This window comes from Heliangelus exortis, chromosome 29 (assembly GCF_036169615.1).
Source record: "Heliangelus exortis chromosome 29, bHelExo1.hap1, whole genome shotgun sequence".
Lineage (NCBI taxonomy): Eukaryota > Metazoa > Chordata > Aves > Apodiformes > Trochilidae > Heliangelus > Heliangelus exortis.
Window position 1 is genome coordinate 252,882 of NC_092450.1, and position 15,718 is coordinate 268,599.

The window sequence follows — 15,718 nt, forward strand, 5'->3', positions numbered from 1 at the left end:
GCTCACTGTCGTCAGGAAGTCCTTTTGTTTGATGCCCACCCACTGCTGGGCATGCTCTGCCTCCTTCCTTCAACTCTTTCAGAATACACAGCAGCAGCCTGGGAGCACAGACACGTTGCCCCTGGGCTTTCTCCCACTCCTCACAGTGCCAGCCCTGACTGCCAGGACTTTTAAAGGAAGCAGAGTCAGAGCAGCCTCGCAGCAACAACAACCACATCCCTCCCATTCATGGAATCCTGTCTCCTGCGCTCACGTCAGTCCAATCTCTTTAACTGTTCCCATGTCTCATCCTCCTCTGCTGCATGTAAATCTTCTCTGGTGCAGGCTCTCCAAGGAGTGTCAGGATCACAATCACTTGACTGCAAATCCTGATAGTAAAGATCAAGGCCAAGAACCATTAGAGTACATCCACCTTGCACCTGGACGCAAGGGGGGGGGAGGCGCTGCGGGGGGGAGGAGGTTGCCTCAGTTTCCTTTTATGATTCAATAGCTCTTTGTTTCTCAGAATCACACTTTTTGTCTCAGCTTCACTGCCCTGAGCCTGGCGTTGGAGAGTTCCCACAGAAAGCAAAGGGCAGAGCAGAATCTGAACTGGCAACAACCTGTGAAGTACTAACAGAAGGCCAAGCTGGAAATCGTGGTGGCAGCTGCTCTCCTCTTGTCTCTGCTTGAGCACTGTACTCTCCTCTCCCGACCCTCTGTCCTAGAGGCCAGTCTTCTTTTCCATTTCTTGTATTGGTTTCTCGCACAGGTGCATCCAGCTTCCCCAGCTCAGCCTTGGCCAGAGGAAGGGACTTCATTGGGAACCAGGGAGCTTCCAGTACCTTCTCAGAGGAGCATCCCTTGTGACCCCCCACCTGCTACCAAGACCCCATGCACTGAACAAAAACAAATTCCCATCCCTGCATTCTCAGACAGGAGGTAAAACCTTGTCCCCAGAGCAAAGGGCATCAAGAGAAAGACAGAAGAAACCATCCTGCCTGGAAAATCCCTTGGCTTCTTATCCCTGCAGATGAAGGTATTCTCCAGGGCAGAGCAAGCATGTCAGAAATGAGGAAATGAAATGGCAGCGTTGATGGAAATTAAAATACTCCCTGTGGCATTAGGGAGGATCTTTTGGTTGGTGTGGAGGTGAGTGTGCTGGAAAATCACTGCCCGCGTGCAGTGACTGTGGGCCTGGGGCAGTGCAGGGGCAGTATAAAAGCGGGCCCCGCTCCTCACTCTCTCATCCACTCCTCTCACCTCCATCTCCCTGGGAACAAGGTGAGTCTCCAGCTCTTTCTCCTCTGCGCTGAGGAGAAGGAGAAAGCCGTGGAACACTCCTTGTCTTTCTTCCCATGGGTGTGCTGGCAGGCTGCTCCTCACCCAGCCCTCCTCATGCTCTGCTCCCCCTGCCCTCTCTCCCAGGTGCACCTCCAGCCCTAGGACATGTCCTGCTACACCCCGTGCCTGCCCTGCGGCCAGTCCTGCGGCCCGACCCCGCTGGCCAACAGCTGCAATGAGCCCTGTGTCAGGCAGTGCCAGGACTCCACCGTCGTCATCCAGCCCTCCCCCGTGGTGGTGACCCTGCCCGGACCCATCCTCAGCTCCTTCCCGCAGAACACCGCCGTGGGCTCCTCCACCTCCGCTGCCGTTGGCAGCATCCTCAGCTCTCAGGGAGTGCCCATCAACTCCGGGGGCTTTGGCCTCGGGGCCTTTGGCAGCGGCTACTGCGGCAGCAGGTGCCTGCCCTGCTAAAGCTGCTGCAGGTGGCCCTGGGGAAGGCCCCCCGGGACCCACAAGATGCTTCTGGACTGGGGACACAGCACAGGGTCGTTGCGTTCAGAGGGGATGAGCAACCCCAGCCCCCCTTGCAAAAGGACGGGGCCAGCCTGGGCTCTGCCAAAGCACGGCCCATGCCTGCCTTTGCCCCCTTCCATCCACTCTCTCCTTTCCCTCCCGTGCCCTTCTTCTCTGGGGCTCCCCTGGGCTCTCAGCAACACAAAGCCAGACCAGGGAGGACCTGCTGGCCCTGCTCCCTCTGTGGGGCGGGCAGGCAGGCAGGCAGGCAGGCGGGCGGGCAGGCAGGCAGATGGACACCTGCCGGGATCTCTGCCACCGCTGTGTTGCACAGACTCCTTTCTGCCCCTGGTGATCCCTGCACTGGGGCCTCCACTCAGACTGACCTTGTTTCCTTCTTTTCACTCAATAAAGTTCTGTTGCATCCCAGCCCATGTCTCTTTCTCATCTTTACCCAAGAAATGGTCTCCCAAATGACCCAGATAGAGACATGTTTCTCAGGGGTGGTTCTGCTATGGGTTTTTTTGGGATGGTTGTGCAGTGGTCAACTGAACGAATCTGGCCAGTGCTGCTAACGTAGTTCTGCTCCTGTGGTTGTGCCAGCTGTGACCCAGTCTGCAAGGTGGTGGGTGATTGCCTGTGATAAACTTCGTTTTTTCTCTTTTTGCCCTTCCCCTCCTTTTTCTGTCCTGATGTTGACTCAAGCTTGTTTCATGTTCTTCTTATTCCAGTTCTCTCTCCATCAGCCATAGCTTGAGAGAACATCTGGTGAGCTGCTGAGTGCTGCTGAACACACAACACAGGCAGTGAATGTTGTCCTCATCTTGCTCCTTCCCATGTCCTCCCTGTCTGTGTTTGAGGGTTTCATCGACAATTTTGGAGAGTGAGAAGCAGGGAGAGACTCCGGTTAGGAAGAGAGGCAGAGAACGTGGTCTGGGTGTCTCCGAGGCAAAGCCGTCTGGAGACCATCAGCTAAGCCTGAAGAGAGATGTACAGCCAAGGAAGGAGATGTACAGCCTGCAGCTGAAGTACTGCAGGAAACAGCTGGTCATGAAGACATTTGTCCACCCAGAGCCCCAAACAGCAGCTGGCTTGGTAGCAACCAGCCCTGTGTCCCCACAAATCCTTTTGCCTCTCAAAAGCAGAATCCCCAAATCATAGCCAGGAAAAGGTGGTTCTGTGCTAACCCCATCACAAGAGGTGTGAGCCCCAGCACTGCTCCTGGGCACAGCGACGAGTGTGCCCGAGACGAGTGGTGTTCCTCAAGTGTCAGTGCCCTGACCAGTGCTGTTTGCCATCCTGGTTGGTGACACGGACAGTGGAATCACGTGCATCCTCAGCAAGTTTGCTGATGACATCCAACGGTGTGGTGAAGTCAGAAGACTAGAGGGAAGGGATGCCATCCAGATGGACCTTGACTGGCTTGACAAATGGGCTTGTGCAAACTCCATAAAGTTCAGCAAATCCAAAAGGAAGGTTCTGCACCTGAGTCAAGTCAATATCATGCACGAATACAGGTTGAGAGGAGAAAGGATTGTGGACAGCCCTGAGGAGAAGGACTTGAAGGGGGGTTGGGGGTGTGTGTGTGGTGGACCAGAAGCTTAACGTGAGCTGTCAGAAAGCCAGTGGTGTCCTGAGATGCATCAGAAGGTGCACAGACAGACAGTCAAGGGAGGTGATTTTCCCTCTCTACTCTGCTCTTGTGAGGCCACACGTGGAGTACTGAGTCCAGTTCTGGAGTCCCTATCGTAAGAAGGACATAGAGCTCCCTGAACATGTCCAGAGGAGAACCACTAAAATGCTCAGAGGGCTGAGTGCCTCCCTTATGAAGAGAGGCTGAGGACATTTGGGGTTGTTCAGCCTGGAGAAGAGGAGGCTCTGAGGTGCCCCTGTAGCAACCTACCACCATCTGAGAAAGCTGGGGTAGGGCTTTTTACATGGATGTGTAGTGAGAGGACAAGGGGAAATGGTTTCAAACTTGAGGGGAGATTTAGGCTGGACATTAGGAAAAAATTCTGTCCTGTGAGGGTGCTGAGATGCTGAAACAGGTTGCCCAGGGAAGCTATGTCTGCTCCCTCCCTGGAAGAGTTCATGGCCAGGTTGGATGGGGCCTTGAGTAACTTTATCTAGTGGAAAGTTTCTCTTCTCTGCCCATGTGCCCATGCAGAGGGGTTAGAACTAAGTTATCTAGTAGAGGCTTATCTAGTAGAGGCACAAGACTTGCTGAGCAAAAGAGTAAACTTTGGTGGGAGACCTAAGAGCAGCTTTGGAGCAGCTATGGTGAGGTCCCCTAGAAGAGAGTTCCAAGATAAACACCATGGCAGTGCATAACTGGAGGTCCAGACAATGGGCTCACATTGAAACATCAGAGATTTGGACTCACTAGGAGGAAAGTGGTTTTCAGGAAGAAGAGAGTAAAGCAGTGGAAGAGACTTCCTTCAGAGGTTGTGCAGTAACCTTCTCAGAAACTCATGACTGACTGAACATGAAGCAAGAGGCTGGGCCTGATGACCTCTGGGGTTCCTGTCCTTAAGATTCCAAAAATCATTACTGCACCACCTGGAAGACCACGAGACCTGTGCACCCAAGTGTTGGGACAATGTTTCCCCAAAGATGCTGTGGCAGTATATTCCCTGAGTATTCTCATACTTTTCCTTCCCTGGCAAGCCCCATCTCAAGGCTGTGGCTAGGACAGGTTCTCCTCCTGCCTCTGCTTTCACTATAACACATTACTCCACCTTCCTCATGACTAAATGCTTCACAACGTGGGCCTTTTGAAGGAAAAAGAAAAGTGTTTACAAGAAAAGATATGATAGTCACTGAAGGGCATTGGGTCATTCTATCTTGGCATACCCCCACAGGCAGAGAAGATGAGAAACCAGATGGTAACCTCATCCAGGACTCAGGGCACTCAGTGCCAACTTTCTTGACAGCCACTGCACAACCATCCCCAACTCCTCTAAAAATGAACCAGCCCTGAGCAGCATCTCTCACACTGGTGAGCATCTGCTGGAGGAAGGATGAGAAAGAGACATGGGCTGGGATGCAACAGAACTTTATTGAGTGAAAAGAAGGAAACAAGGTCAGTCTGAGTGGAGGCCCCAGTGCAGGGATCACCAGGGGCAGAAAGGAGTCTGTGCAACACAGCGGTGGCAGAGATCCCGGCAGGTGTCCATCTGCCTGCCTGCCCGCCCGCCTGCCTGCCTGCAGGTCCTCCCTGGTCTGGCTTTGTGTTGCTGAGAGCCCAGGGGAGCCCCAGAGAAGAAGGGCACGGGAGGGAAAGGAGAGAGTGGATGGAAGGGGGCAAAGGCAGGCATGGGCCGTGCTTTGGCAGAGCCCAGGCTGGCCCCGTCCTTTTGCAAGGGGGGCTGGGGTTGCTCATCCCCTCTGAACGCAACGACCCTGTGCTGTGTCCCCAGTCCAGAAGCATCTTGTGGGTCCCGGGGGGCCTTCCCCAGGGCCACCTGCAGCAGCTTTAGCAGGGCAGGCACCTGCTGCCGCAGTAGCCGCTGCCAAAGGCCCCGAGGCCAAAGCCCCCGGAGTTGATGGGCACTCCCTGAGAGCTGAGGATGCTGCCAACGGCAGCGGAGGTGGAGGAGCCCACGGCGGTGTTCTGCGGGAAGGAGCTGAGGATGGGTCCGGGCAGGGTCACCACCACGGGGGAGGGCTGGATGACGACGGTGGAGTCCTGGCACTGCCTGACACAGGGCTCATTGCAGCTGTTGGCCAGCGGGGTCGGGCCGCAGGACTGGCCGCAGGGCAGGCACGGGGTGTAGCAGGACATGTCCTAGGGCTGGAGGTGCACCTGGGAGAGAGGGCAGGGGGAGCAGAGCATGAGGAGGGCTGGGTGAGGACCTTCTTGCCTGTCTGCTATGCATGAAAGTTGAATGAACTTTGGAGAAGAGCCTGAGTTCTTATAGGGCTGCACACAGACTCCTCCTATCCTGCAGCAGAAAAAGTGCCTATCAAGAACCACCAAGCCCACAGAGGCCCTTGTCCAGCTAACTTCAGTGAAGCCCAAGTCTCTCTCCACCCCACAGTGTCTGCTCTTTTCCCTCCCCCTTGAACAAAGCAGCCCCATGAGGCAGAGAAAGGGAAGGGAGAAGGAATAAACTGGAAAACTTGAGGAAGAACAAGACAGAGAGTATAAGCGGCTTGAAACTCACCTTGTTTCCCACGAGGTACAGGCAAGGAGAGTGGATGAGAGAGTGAGGAGCAGGGCCCGCTTTTATACTGCTCCTGCACTGCCCCAGGCCCACAGTCACTGCACGCGGGCAGTGATTTTCCAGCATACTCACCTCCACACCAAAAGATCCTAACTAATGACACAGGTGGTGTTTTGTTTTCTATCAACGCTGTCATTCCATTTCCTCATTTCTGACATGCTTGCTCTGCCCTGCAGGATCCCTTCATCTGCAGGGATGAGAAGCCAAGGGGTATACTGGGTCGGATGGCTTCAGCTGTCTTCTTGCTCTTGATGCTCTTCTGCTCTGGTGACAAGGTTCACCTTCTGTCTGACAATGCAGGGCTGGGAAATTGCTTTTGTTCAGTATACAGGGTTTTGGTAGCAGGTGGGGGGTTACAATGGTGGCTTCTCATTTTCTACATGACTATATGGCCACTGAGGCTCTTTTCATGTACGAGGATGAAATACCCAAGGATTTTTCCATGCAGCAACACATCAGTATAGGCAGAAGAGAAACCACAAGTCTATCCTCACGGAGCTGGTTTCTTCACCTCTCCCTGAGGAATTGGCTTCTGCCAACATCTTTTTCCTCCCATTCTTCTCACACAGCCATGCACTTTGGACACATGTTTTTGACACCAACAAGGAAGAGACATGGTGGCCTGGCTACTTCCACAAACACGCTGAACATCCTGCAGACTTTTTGTCCTGAGGGAGTGCTCCTCCACCTCCGCTGCCGTTGGCAGCATCCTCAGCTCTCAGGGAGTGCCCATCAACTCCGGGGGCTTTGGCCTCGGGGCCTTTGGCAGCGGCTACTGCGGCAGCAGGTACCTGCCCTGCTAAAGCTGCTGCAGGTGGCCCTGGGGAAGGCCCCCCGGGACCCACAAGATGCTTCTGGACTGGGGACACAGCACGGGGTCGTTGCGTTCAGAGGGGATGAGCAACCCCAGCCCCCCTTGCAAAAGGACGGGGCCAGCCTGGGCTCTGCCAAAGCACGGCCCATGCTGTTGCATCCCAGCCCATGTCTCTTTGTCATCCTTTCCCCCAGCAGATGCTCTCCCAATGTGGCCAGGGAGAGAAATGTTGCTCAAGGGTGATTCTTGTTTGGAAGAGTTGGGGATGGCTGTGTCTTGGCTGTCAACACAAATTTGCATTGAGTGTGCTGAGTCCTGGATGAGGTGTACCTTCTGGTTTCCAATTTTATCTTCCTGCTGGGTTTACAAAGACAGAATGACCCAATATGTTCCAGTGACTGTCATATCTGTTGTTGTAAACATTTTTTTTTTTTCTTTATTAGGTCAAAGCTATGTAGCTATTAGTCATGAGGAAGAAGGAGGAATGTGTTGTAGTGAAAGCTGAGGCAGGAGATACCCAGAAAAGCCCAGGGGAACTTGTCCTAACCACAGTTTTGAGATGTAGGCTTGCTGGGTGAGGAAAAGACCAGGTAGAAGAGCATGAGAACATTAAGGGAACGTACTGCCACAGCATCTTTGGGGAAACATTGTCCCATTGCCTGGAGTGCACAGGTCTTGTGGTCTTCTAGATGCTTCAACAATGTTCTTGCAGTCTTCTGTTTCCTTCCACAGACCATTCAAGAGACCTCCTGCACACTGCCCATCCCTTTGCCACTTAACTTCTACCTCCCTCAGCCATTCCACACAGGCTCCTTTTTGGCCCTGGTGATCTTTGTCCCAGGATCTCCACTTGGATCAAGCTTCTTTCCCTCTTTTGACTCATTCAAGTTCTTCTGCGTTCCAGCCCATGTCTCTGTGTCATTCTTCCCCCCCTTCAGATGCTCTCCCAAGACACCCAAAGGGAGACATATTCCTCATAGCTGGTTCTTGGAGGGTATTTTAGGGATGGTTGTACAGTGACTGTCAGCACGGGCTTGCTTTAAGTATTGTATTAGTTTATCCTACCTAATGGCACACGTTGTGTTTTGGTTTCCATCAGCACTGACATTTCATTTCCTCATTTCTGACATGGTCTTCATGTCATGGAGCCTCTTTTGAAGTTTTGGGTCAAGGCCCAAGTTTTTTCCTGAGCAAGTCACATCACTCTAACAAGATATGTCCTGAGGTGAGAGAGTGCTCTGTGCCGGGAAGGAATATTGGTCTGGGGAAATCTGGTGATGTTGTTTTGAACTTCCTAGGAAGAAAGCTGCACGTGTCTCCCAGAAATGCAGTTCCTCTCCTGGCTGTCCAAAAGCTTCTTGTGAAAGAGAATGTGCTGCATCTCTTTCTCTCCCAGCACTCACTGGTGACTGCACCTATAGGCAGGTGGGCTGTGCAAAATGTTTTCAAATGCCTTCACCCAAGAGAAGGTTCTCCTTCATTGGACACATCCGCTGCAGTCTTTGGAGAAGCTGTCCCCTTTAGCTGCACTCTCAGGACTCCACAGCCTGTGAAATCAGGAGGCCTGCAGGAAAAGAACAGTGTTTTCTCCAAGCCCCTGATTCCTCAACAAACGCTTATGAGGCAGGGCCCTCCTCAGTACAGGAGAGGTGAGAGTGGTTTGGAACAGTGCCTTATTCCTCCCACTCTTCTCACAGCTCCATGTGCTTTGAAGACAAAAGACTGAACGCAATCCAGCTGGACAACCACTGGGCTGTCCCGGAGCTGTTTACTTTGCTACAGCCCAGTGCTCAGACCTCGATTAGGCAGAACAGGGATGAAGCTGCCCTGGCTGCAGAGGAGCTCAGTCCTGTGTGGGACAGTGCCCTGCAGACATTCCTGGCTTGGCCTCACGCCAAAAGGATGACACACAGACAATGCAAAATTAGAGTGTGACTCGCCATGGGTAGGGAGAGCCTATCCCAGCAGCTTGCCCACTGAAGGCATTCTCTTGCTCTCCTGGGTCATGGTTCCAGCTGCCTCCGTGCCTGCAGGGCAGGGAAGCTCCTTGCCTCTTTGATGTAGTCTGAGAGTGGTGCTTGTATCCAGTGTCCTCCTGAGCACCTCTGCTCCCTGAGCACCATCAGGCACGGGGCACTGCACTGTTTGAGGCCTCTAAGACTGTGGAGTGGTTCAGTCCCCAGCCCATTGTTCTGACATGGCTTCCTCCTTTCTGGGTTCAGGACTTGCCATTTGCCACCTTCTTGAATGCTGTGAGACTCGTGTGGGCTCAATCCTTCAGACAGTCTAGGACTCCCTTTCTGCCAGCCCAGCCCTGGAGAACATCAGCTGCCTTGGATGGGCTCACTGTCGTCAGGAAGTCCTTTTGTTTGATGCCCACCCACTGCTGGGCATGCTCTGCCTCCTTCCTTCAACTCTTTCAGAATACACAGCAGCAGCCTGGGAGCACAGACACGTTGCCCCTGGGCTTTCTCCCACTCCTCACAGTGCCAGCCCTGACTGCCAGGACTTTTAAAGGAAGCAGAGTCAGAGCAGCCTCGCAGCAACAACAACCACATCCCTCCCATTCATGGAATCCTGTCTCCTGCGCTCACGTCAGTCCAATCTCTTTAACTGTTCCCATGTCTCATCCTCCTCTGCTGCATGTAAATCTTCTCTGGTGCAGGCTCTCCAAGGAGTGTCAGGATCACAATCACTTGACTGCAAATCCTGATAGTAAAGATCAAGGCCAAGAACCATTAGAGTACATCCACCTTGCACCTGGACGCAAGGGGGGGGGAGGCGCTGCGGGGGGGAGGAGGTTGCCTCAGTTTCCTTTTATGATTCAATAGCTCTTTGTTTCTCAGAATCACACTTTTTGTCTCAGCTTCACTGCCCTGAGCCTGGCGTTGGAGAGTTCCCACAGAAAGCAAAGGGCAGAGCAGAATCTGAACTGGCAACAACCTGTGAAGTACTAACAGAAGGCCAAGCTGGAAATCGTGGTGGCAGCTGCTCTCCTCTTGTCTCTGCTTGAGCACTGTACTCTCCTCTCCCGACCCTCTGTCCTAGAGGCCAGTCTTCTTTTCCATTTCTTGTATTGGTTTCTCGCACAGGTGCATCCAGCTTCCCCAGCTCAGCCTTGGCCAGAGGAAGGGACTTCATTGGGAACCAGGGAGCTTCCAGTACCTTCTCAGAGGAGCATCCCTTGTGACCCCCCACCTGCTACCAAGACCCCATGCACTGAACAAAAACAAATTCCCATCCCTGCATTCTCAGACAGGAGGTAAAACCTTGTCCCCAGAGCAAAGGGCATCAAGAGAAAGACAGAAGAAACCATCCTGCCTGGAAAATCCCTTGGCTTCTTATCCCTGCAGATGAAGGTATTCTCCAGGGCAGAGCAAGCATGTCAGAAATGAGGAAATGAAATGGCAGCGTTGATGGAAATTAAAATACTCCCTGTGGCATTAGGGAGGATCTTTTGGTTGGTGTGGAGGTGAGTGTGCTGGAAAATCACTGCCCGCGTGCAGTGACTGTGGGCCTGGGGCAGTGCAGGGGCAGTATAAAAGCGGGCCCCGCTCCTCACTCTCTCATCCACTCCTCTCACCTCCATCTCCCTGGGAACAAGGTGAGTCTCCAGCTCTTTCTCCTCTGCGCTGAGGAGAAGGAGAAAGCCGTGGAACACTCCTTGTCTTTCTTCCCATGGGTGTGCTGGCAGGCTGCTCCTCACCCAGCCCTCCTCATGCTCTGCTCCCCCTGCCCTCTCTCCCAGGTGCACCTCCAGCCCTAGGACATGTCCTGCTACACCCCGTGCCTGCCCTGCGGCCAGTCCTGCGGCCCGACCCCGCTGGCCAACAGCTGCAATGAGCCCTGTGTCAGGCAGTGCCAGGACTCCACCGTCGTCATCCAGCCCTCCCCCGTGGTGGTGACCCTGCCCGGACCCATCCTCAGCTCCTTCCCGCAGAACACCGCCGTGGGCTCCTCCACCTCCGCTGCCGTTGGCAGCATCCTCAGCTCTCAGGGAGTGCCCATCAACTCCGGGGGCTTTGGCCTCGGGGCCTTTGGCAGCGGCTACTGCGGCAGCAGGTGCCTGCCCTGCTAAAGCTGCTGCAGGTGGCCCTGGGGAAGGCCCCCCGGGACCCACAAGATGCTTCTGGACTGGGGACACAGCACAGGGTCGTTGCGTTCAGAGGGGATGAGCAACCCCAGCCCCCCTTGCAAAAGGACGGGGCCAGCCTGGGCTCTGCCAAAGCACGGCCCATGCCTGCCTTTGCCCCCTTCCATCCACTCTCTCCTTTCCCTCCCGTGCCCTTCTTCTCTGGGGCTCCCCTGGGCTCTCAGCAACACAAAGCCAGACCAGGGAGGACCTGCTGGCCCTGCTCCCTCTGTGGGGCGGGCAGGCAGGCAGGCAGGCAGGCGGGCGGGCAGGCAGGCAGATGGACACCTGCCGGGATCTCTGCCACCGCTGTGTTGCACAGACTCCTTTCTGCCCCTGGTGATCCCTGCACTGGGGCCTCCACTCAGACTGACCTTGTTTCCTTCTTTTCACTCAATAAAGTTCTGTTGCATCCCAGCCCATGTCTCTTTCTCATCTTTACCCAAGAAATGGTCTCCCAAATGACCCAGATAGAGACATGTTTCTCAGGGGTGGTTCTGCTATGGGTTTTTTTGGGATGGTTGTGCAGTGGTCAACTGAACGAATCTGGCCAGTGCTGCTAACGTAGTTCTGCTCCTGTGGTTGTGCCAGCTGTGACCCAGTCTGCAAGGTGGTGGGTGATTGCCTGTGATAAACTTCGTTTTTTCTCTTTTTGCCCTTCCCCTCCTTTTTCTGTCCTGATGTTGACTCAAGCTTGTTTCATGTTCTTCTTATTCCAGTTCTCTCTCCATCAGCCATAGCTTGAGAGAACATCTGGTGAGCTGCTGAGTGCTGCTGAACACACAACACAGGCAGTGAATGTTGTCCTCATCTTGCTCCTTCCCATGTCCTCCCTGTCTGTGTTTGAGGGTTTCATCGACAATTTTGGAGAGTGAGAAGCAGGGAGAGACTCCGGTTAGGAAGAGAGGCAGAGAACGTGGTCTGGGTGTCTCCGAGGCAAAGCCGTCTGGAGACCATCAGCTAAGCCTGAAGAGAGATGTACAGCCAAGGAAGGAGATGTACAGCCTGCAGCTGAAGTACTGCAGGAAACAGCTGGTCATGAAGACATTTGTCCACCCAGAGCCCCAAACAGCAGCTGGCTTGGTAGCAACCAGCCCTGTGTCCCCACAAATCCTTTTGCCTCTCAAAAGCAGAATCCCCAAATCATAGCCAGGAAAAGGTGGTTCTGTGCTAACCCCATCACAAGAGGTGTGAGCCCCAGCACTGCTCCTGGGCACAGCGACGAGTGTGCCCGAGACGAGTGGTGTTCCTCAAGTGTCAGTGCCCTGACCAGTGCTGTTTGCCATCCTGGTTGGTGACACGGACAGTGGAATCACGTGCATCCTCAGCAAGTTTGCTGATGACATCCAACGGTGTGGTGAAGTCAGAAGACTAGAGGGAAGGGATGCCATCCAGATGGACCTTGACTGGCTTGACAAATGGGCTTGTGCAAACTCCATAAAGTTCAGCAAATCCAAAAGGAAGGTTCTGCACCTGAGTCAAGTCAATATCATGCACGAATACAGGTTGAGAGGAGAAAGGATTGTGGACAGCCCTGAGGAGAAGGACTTGAAGGGGGGTTGGGGGTGTGTGTGTGGTGGACCAGAAGCTTAACGTGAGCTGTCAGAAAGCCAGTGGTGTCCTGAGATGCATCAGAAGGTGCACAGACAGACAGTCAAGGGAGGTGATTTTCCCTCTCTACTCTGCTCTTGTGAGGCCACACGTGGAGTACTGAGTCCAGTTCTGGAGTCCCTATCGTAAGAAGGACATAGAGCTCCCTGAACATGTCCAGAGGAGAACCACTAAAATGCTCAGAGGGCTGAGTGCCTCCCTTATGAAGAGAGGCTGAGGACATTTGGGGTTGTTCAGCCTGGAGAAGAGGAGGCTCTGAGGTGCCCCTGTAGCAACCTACCACCATCTGAGAAAGCTGGGGTAGGGCTTTTTACATGGATGTGTAGTGAGAGGACAAGGGGAAATGGTTTCAAACTTGAGGGGAGATTTAGGCTGGACATTAGGAAAAAATTCTGTCCTGTGAGGGTGCTGAGATGCTGAAACAGGTTGCCCAGGGAAGCTATGTCTGCTCCCTCCCTGGAAGAGTTCATGGCCAGGTTGGATGGGGCCTTGAGTAACTTTATCTAGTGGAAAGTTTCTCTTCTCTGCCCATGTGCCCATGCAGAGGGGTTAGAACTAAGTTATCTAGTAGAGGCTTATCTAGTAGAGGCACAAGACTTGCTGAGCAAAAGAGTAAACTTTGGTGGGAGACCTAAGAGCAGCTTTGGAGCAGCTATGGTGAGGTCCCCTAGAAGAGAGTTCCAAGATAAACACCATGGCAGTGCATAACTGGAGGTCCAGACAATGGGCTCACATTGAAACATCAGAGATTTGGACTCACTAGGAGGAAAGTGGTTTTCAGGAAGAAGAGAGTAAAGCAGTGGAAGAGACTTCCTTCAGAGGTTGTGCAGTAACCTTCTCAGAAACTCATGACTGACTGAACATGAAGCAAGAGGCTGGGCCTGATGACCTCTGGGGTTCCTGTCCTTAAGATTCCAAAAATCATTACTGCACCACCTGGAAGACCACGAGACCTGTGCACCCAAGTGTTGGGACAATGTTTCCCCAAAGATGCTGTGGCAGTATATTCCCTGAGTATTCTCATACTTTTCCTTCCCTGGCAAGCCCCATCTCAAGGCTGTGGCTAGGACAGGTTCTCCTCCTGCCTCTGCTTTCACTATAACACATTACTCCACCTTCCTCATGACTAAATGCTTCACAACGTGGGCCTTTTGAAGGAAAAAGAAAAGTGTTTACAAGAAAAGATATGATAGTCACTGAAGGGCATTGGGTCATTCTATCTTGGCATACCCCCACAGGCAGAGAAGATGAGAAACCAGATGGTAACCTCATCCAGGACTCAGGGCACTCAGTGCCAACTTTCTTGACAGCCACAGATGGTTGACTGCACAACCATCCCCAACTCCTCTAAAAATGAACCAGCCCTGAGCAGCATCTCTCACACTGGTGAGCATCTGCTGGAGGAAGGATCAGAAAGAGACATGGGCTGGGATGCAACAGAACTTTATTGAGTGAAAAGAAGGAAACAAGGTCAGTCTGAGTGGAGGCCCCAGTGCAGGGATCACCAGGGGCAGAAAGGAGTCTGTGCAACACAGCGGTGGCAGAGATCCCGGCAGGTGTCCATCTGCCTGCCTGCCCGCCTGCCTGCCTGCCTGCCTGCCCGCCCCACAGAGGGAGCAGGGCCAGCAGGTCCTCCCTGGTCTGGCTTTGTGTTGCTGAGAGCCCAGGGGAGCCCCAGAGAAGAAGGGCACGGGAGGGAAAGGAGAGAGTGGATGGAAGGGGGCAAAGGCAGGCATGGGCCGTGCTTTGGCAGAGCCCAGGCTGGCCCCGTCCTTTTGCAAGGGGGGCTGGGGTTGCTCATCCCCTCTGAACGCAACGACCCTGTGCTGTGTCCCCAGTCCAGAAGCATCTTGTGGGTCCCGGGGGGCCTTCCCCAGGGCCACCTGCAGCAGCTTTAGCAGGGCAGGCACCTGCTGCCGCAGTAGCCGCTGCCAAAGGCCCCGAGGCCAAAGCCCCCGGAGTTGATGGGCACTCCCTGAGAGCTGAGGATGCTGCCAACGGCAGCGGAGGTGGAGGAGCCCACGGCGGTGTCCTGCGGGAAGGAGCTGAGGATGGGTCCGGGCAGGGTCACCACCACGGGGGAGGGCTGGATGACGACGGTGGAGTCCTGGCACTGCCTGACACAGGGCTCATTGCAGCTGTTGGCCAGCGGGGTCGGGCCGCAGGACTGGCCGCAGGGCAGGCACGGGGTGTAGCAGGACATGTCCTAGGGCTGGAGGTGCACCTGGGAGAGAGGGCAGGGGGAGCAGAGCATGAGGAGGGCTGGGTGAGGAGCAGCCTGCCAGCACACCCATGGGAAGAAAGACAAGGAGTGTTCCACGGCTTTCTCCTTCTCCTCAGCGCAGAGGAGAAAGAGCTGGAGACTCACCTTGTTCCCAGGGAGATGGAGGTGAGAGGAGTGGATGAGAGAGTGAGGAGCGGGGCCCGCTTTTATACTGCCCCTGCACTGCCCCAGGCCCACAGTCACTGCACGCGGGCAGTGATTTTCCAGCACACTCACCTCCACACCAACCAAAAGATCCTCCCTAATGCCACAGGTGGTGTTTTGTTATTCATCTATGCTGTCATTTCTGTTCCCCATTTCTGACATGGCCATTTTGCCTCAGAGGCTTCTTTGAAGTTTTTCAGTGAGTGGCCCAAGGATTTCTCACTTAGGAACCTATCAGCAGAGTCAGACAACCTGCTCATAGTAAGGCAGGAGCCTTGGAAGGCAGGTGCATGGGTCTGGGGAAATCCATCCTATTGAAAGGATGTGCTCATAACCTCCCACCAATGCCTGCCTCTCCTGCCTCAGGACCACTTCATCACCTCTGTGGCCCTTTGCTGATCCCCACCTGTATGGCTGTGCCTATCTCATACCACAGAACCATAAGCTGGACACTGTATCTGCCAGCTCTGGCCTCAGCTCTACCAGGTCTAGAAGCAGGCCCATGTAAAACTCATGAGGTTCAAGAAGGGCCAATGAAAAACACTGCCCCTGGGTCAGGACAGTCCCTGGTCTCAGTTCCAGATGGGAATGAGGGATTGAGAGCAGCCCTCTGGAGAAGGGCTCAAGGATACTGGTGGATGAAAAGCTGAACATGAGCTGGCAACCTGTGCTCACAGAGCAGAAAGCCAGACTTGTGCTGGGACACTTTTAGAGCAGAGTGGTCAGGA

At 54.1% G+C, this 15,718-nt stretch overlaps 4 protein-coding genes across 4 annotated transcripts; 2 read left to right on the forward strand and 2 right to left on the reverse strand.

Moving 5' to 3' along the window:
- The first annotated feature begins 1,191 nt into the window (after positions 1-1,191).
- Positions 1,192-1,832, forward strand: LOC139788462 (feather keratin 1-like). Its single transcript, XM_071728420.1, has 2 exons — positions 1,192-1,263; positions 1,408-1,832. Exon 2 carries the CDS (start codon positions 1,429-1,431, stop codon positions 1,735-1,737), a length of 309 nt encoding a protein of 102 aa, XP_071584521.1. The 5' UTR covers positions 1,192-1,263; positions 1,408-1,428; the 3' UTR covers positions 1,738-1,832.
- Positions 1,833-5,162: 3,330 nt separating this feature from the next.
- LOC139788478 (feather keratin 1-like) lies at positions 5,163-6,015 on the reverse strand. Its single transcript, XM_071728455.1, has 2 exons — positions 5,946-6,015; positions 5,163-5,584 (listed from the first exon to the last, which is right to left on the reverse strand). Exon 2 carries the CDS (start codon positions 5,561-5,563, stop codon positions 5,255-5,257), a length of 309 nt encoding a protein of 102 aa, XP_071584556.1. The 5' UTR covers positions 5,564-5,584; positions 5,946-6,015; the 3' UTR covers positions 5,163-5,254.
- Positions 6,016-10,351: 4,336 nt separating this feature from the next.
- Positions 10,352-10,996, forward strand: LOC139788479 (feather keratin 1-like). The gene is made up of 2 exons (XM_071728456.1): positions 10,352-10,423; positions 10,568-10,996. The coding sequence occupies exon 2, from the start codon at positions 10,589-10,591 to the stop codon at positions 10,895-10,897; it is 309 nt and encodes a 102-aa protein (XP_071584557.1). The 5' UTR covers positions 10,352-10,423; positions 10,568-10,588; the 3' UTR covers positions 10,898-10,996.
- A 2,993-nt stretch (positions 10,997-13,989) lies between these two features.
- LOC139788495 (feather keratin 1-like) lies at positions 13,990-15,002 on the reverse strand. The gene is made up of 2 exons (XM_071728474.1): positions 14,931-15,002; positions 13,990-14,786 (listed from the first exon to the last, which is right to left on the reverse strand). Exon 2 carries the CDS (start codon positions 14,763-14,765, stop codon positions 14,457-14,459), a length of 309 nt encoding a protein of 102 aa, XP_071584575.1. The 5' UTR covers positions 14,766-14,786; positions 14,931-15,002; the 3' UTR covers positions 13,990-14,456.
- Between the last annotated feature and the right edge of the window lie 716 nt (positions 15,003-15,718).

What these genes read in the sequence shown, in the direction of transcription:
- LOC139788478 (XM_071728455.1), bottom strand. Translation starts at nt 5,563, where the DNA reads ATGTCCTGCTACACCCCGTGCCTGCCCTGCGGCCAGTCCTGCGGCCCG.
- LOC139788462 (XM_071728420.1), top strand. Translation starts at nt 1,429, where the DNA reads ATGTCCTGCTACACCCCGTGCCTGCCCTGCGGCCAGTCCTGCGGCCCG.
- LOC139788479 (XM_071728456.1), top strand. Translation starts at nt 10,589, where the DNA reads ATGTCCTGCTACACCCCGTGCCTGCCCTGCGGCCAGTCCTGCGGCCCG.
- LOC139788495 (XM_071728474.1), bottom strand. Translation starts at nt 14,765, where the DNA reads ATGTCCTGCTACACCCCGTGCCTGCCCTGCGGCCAGTCCTGCGGCCCG.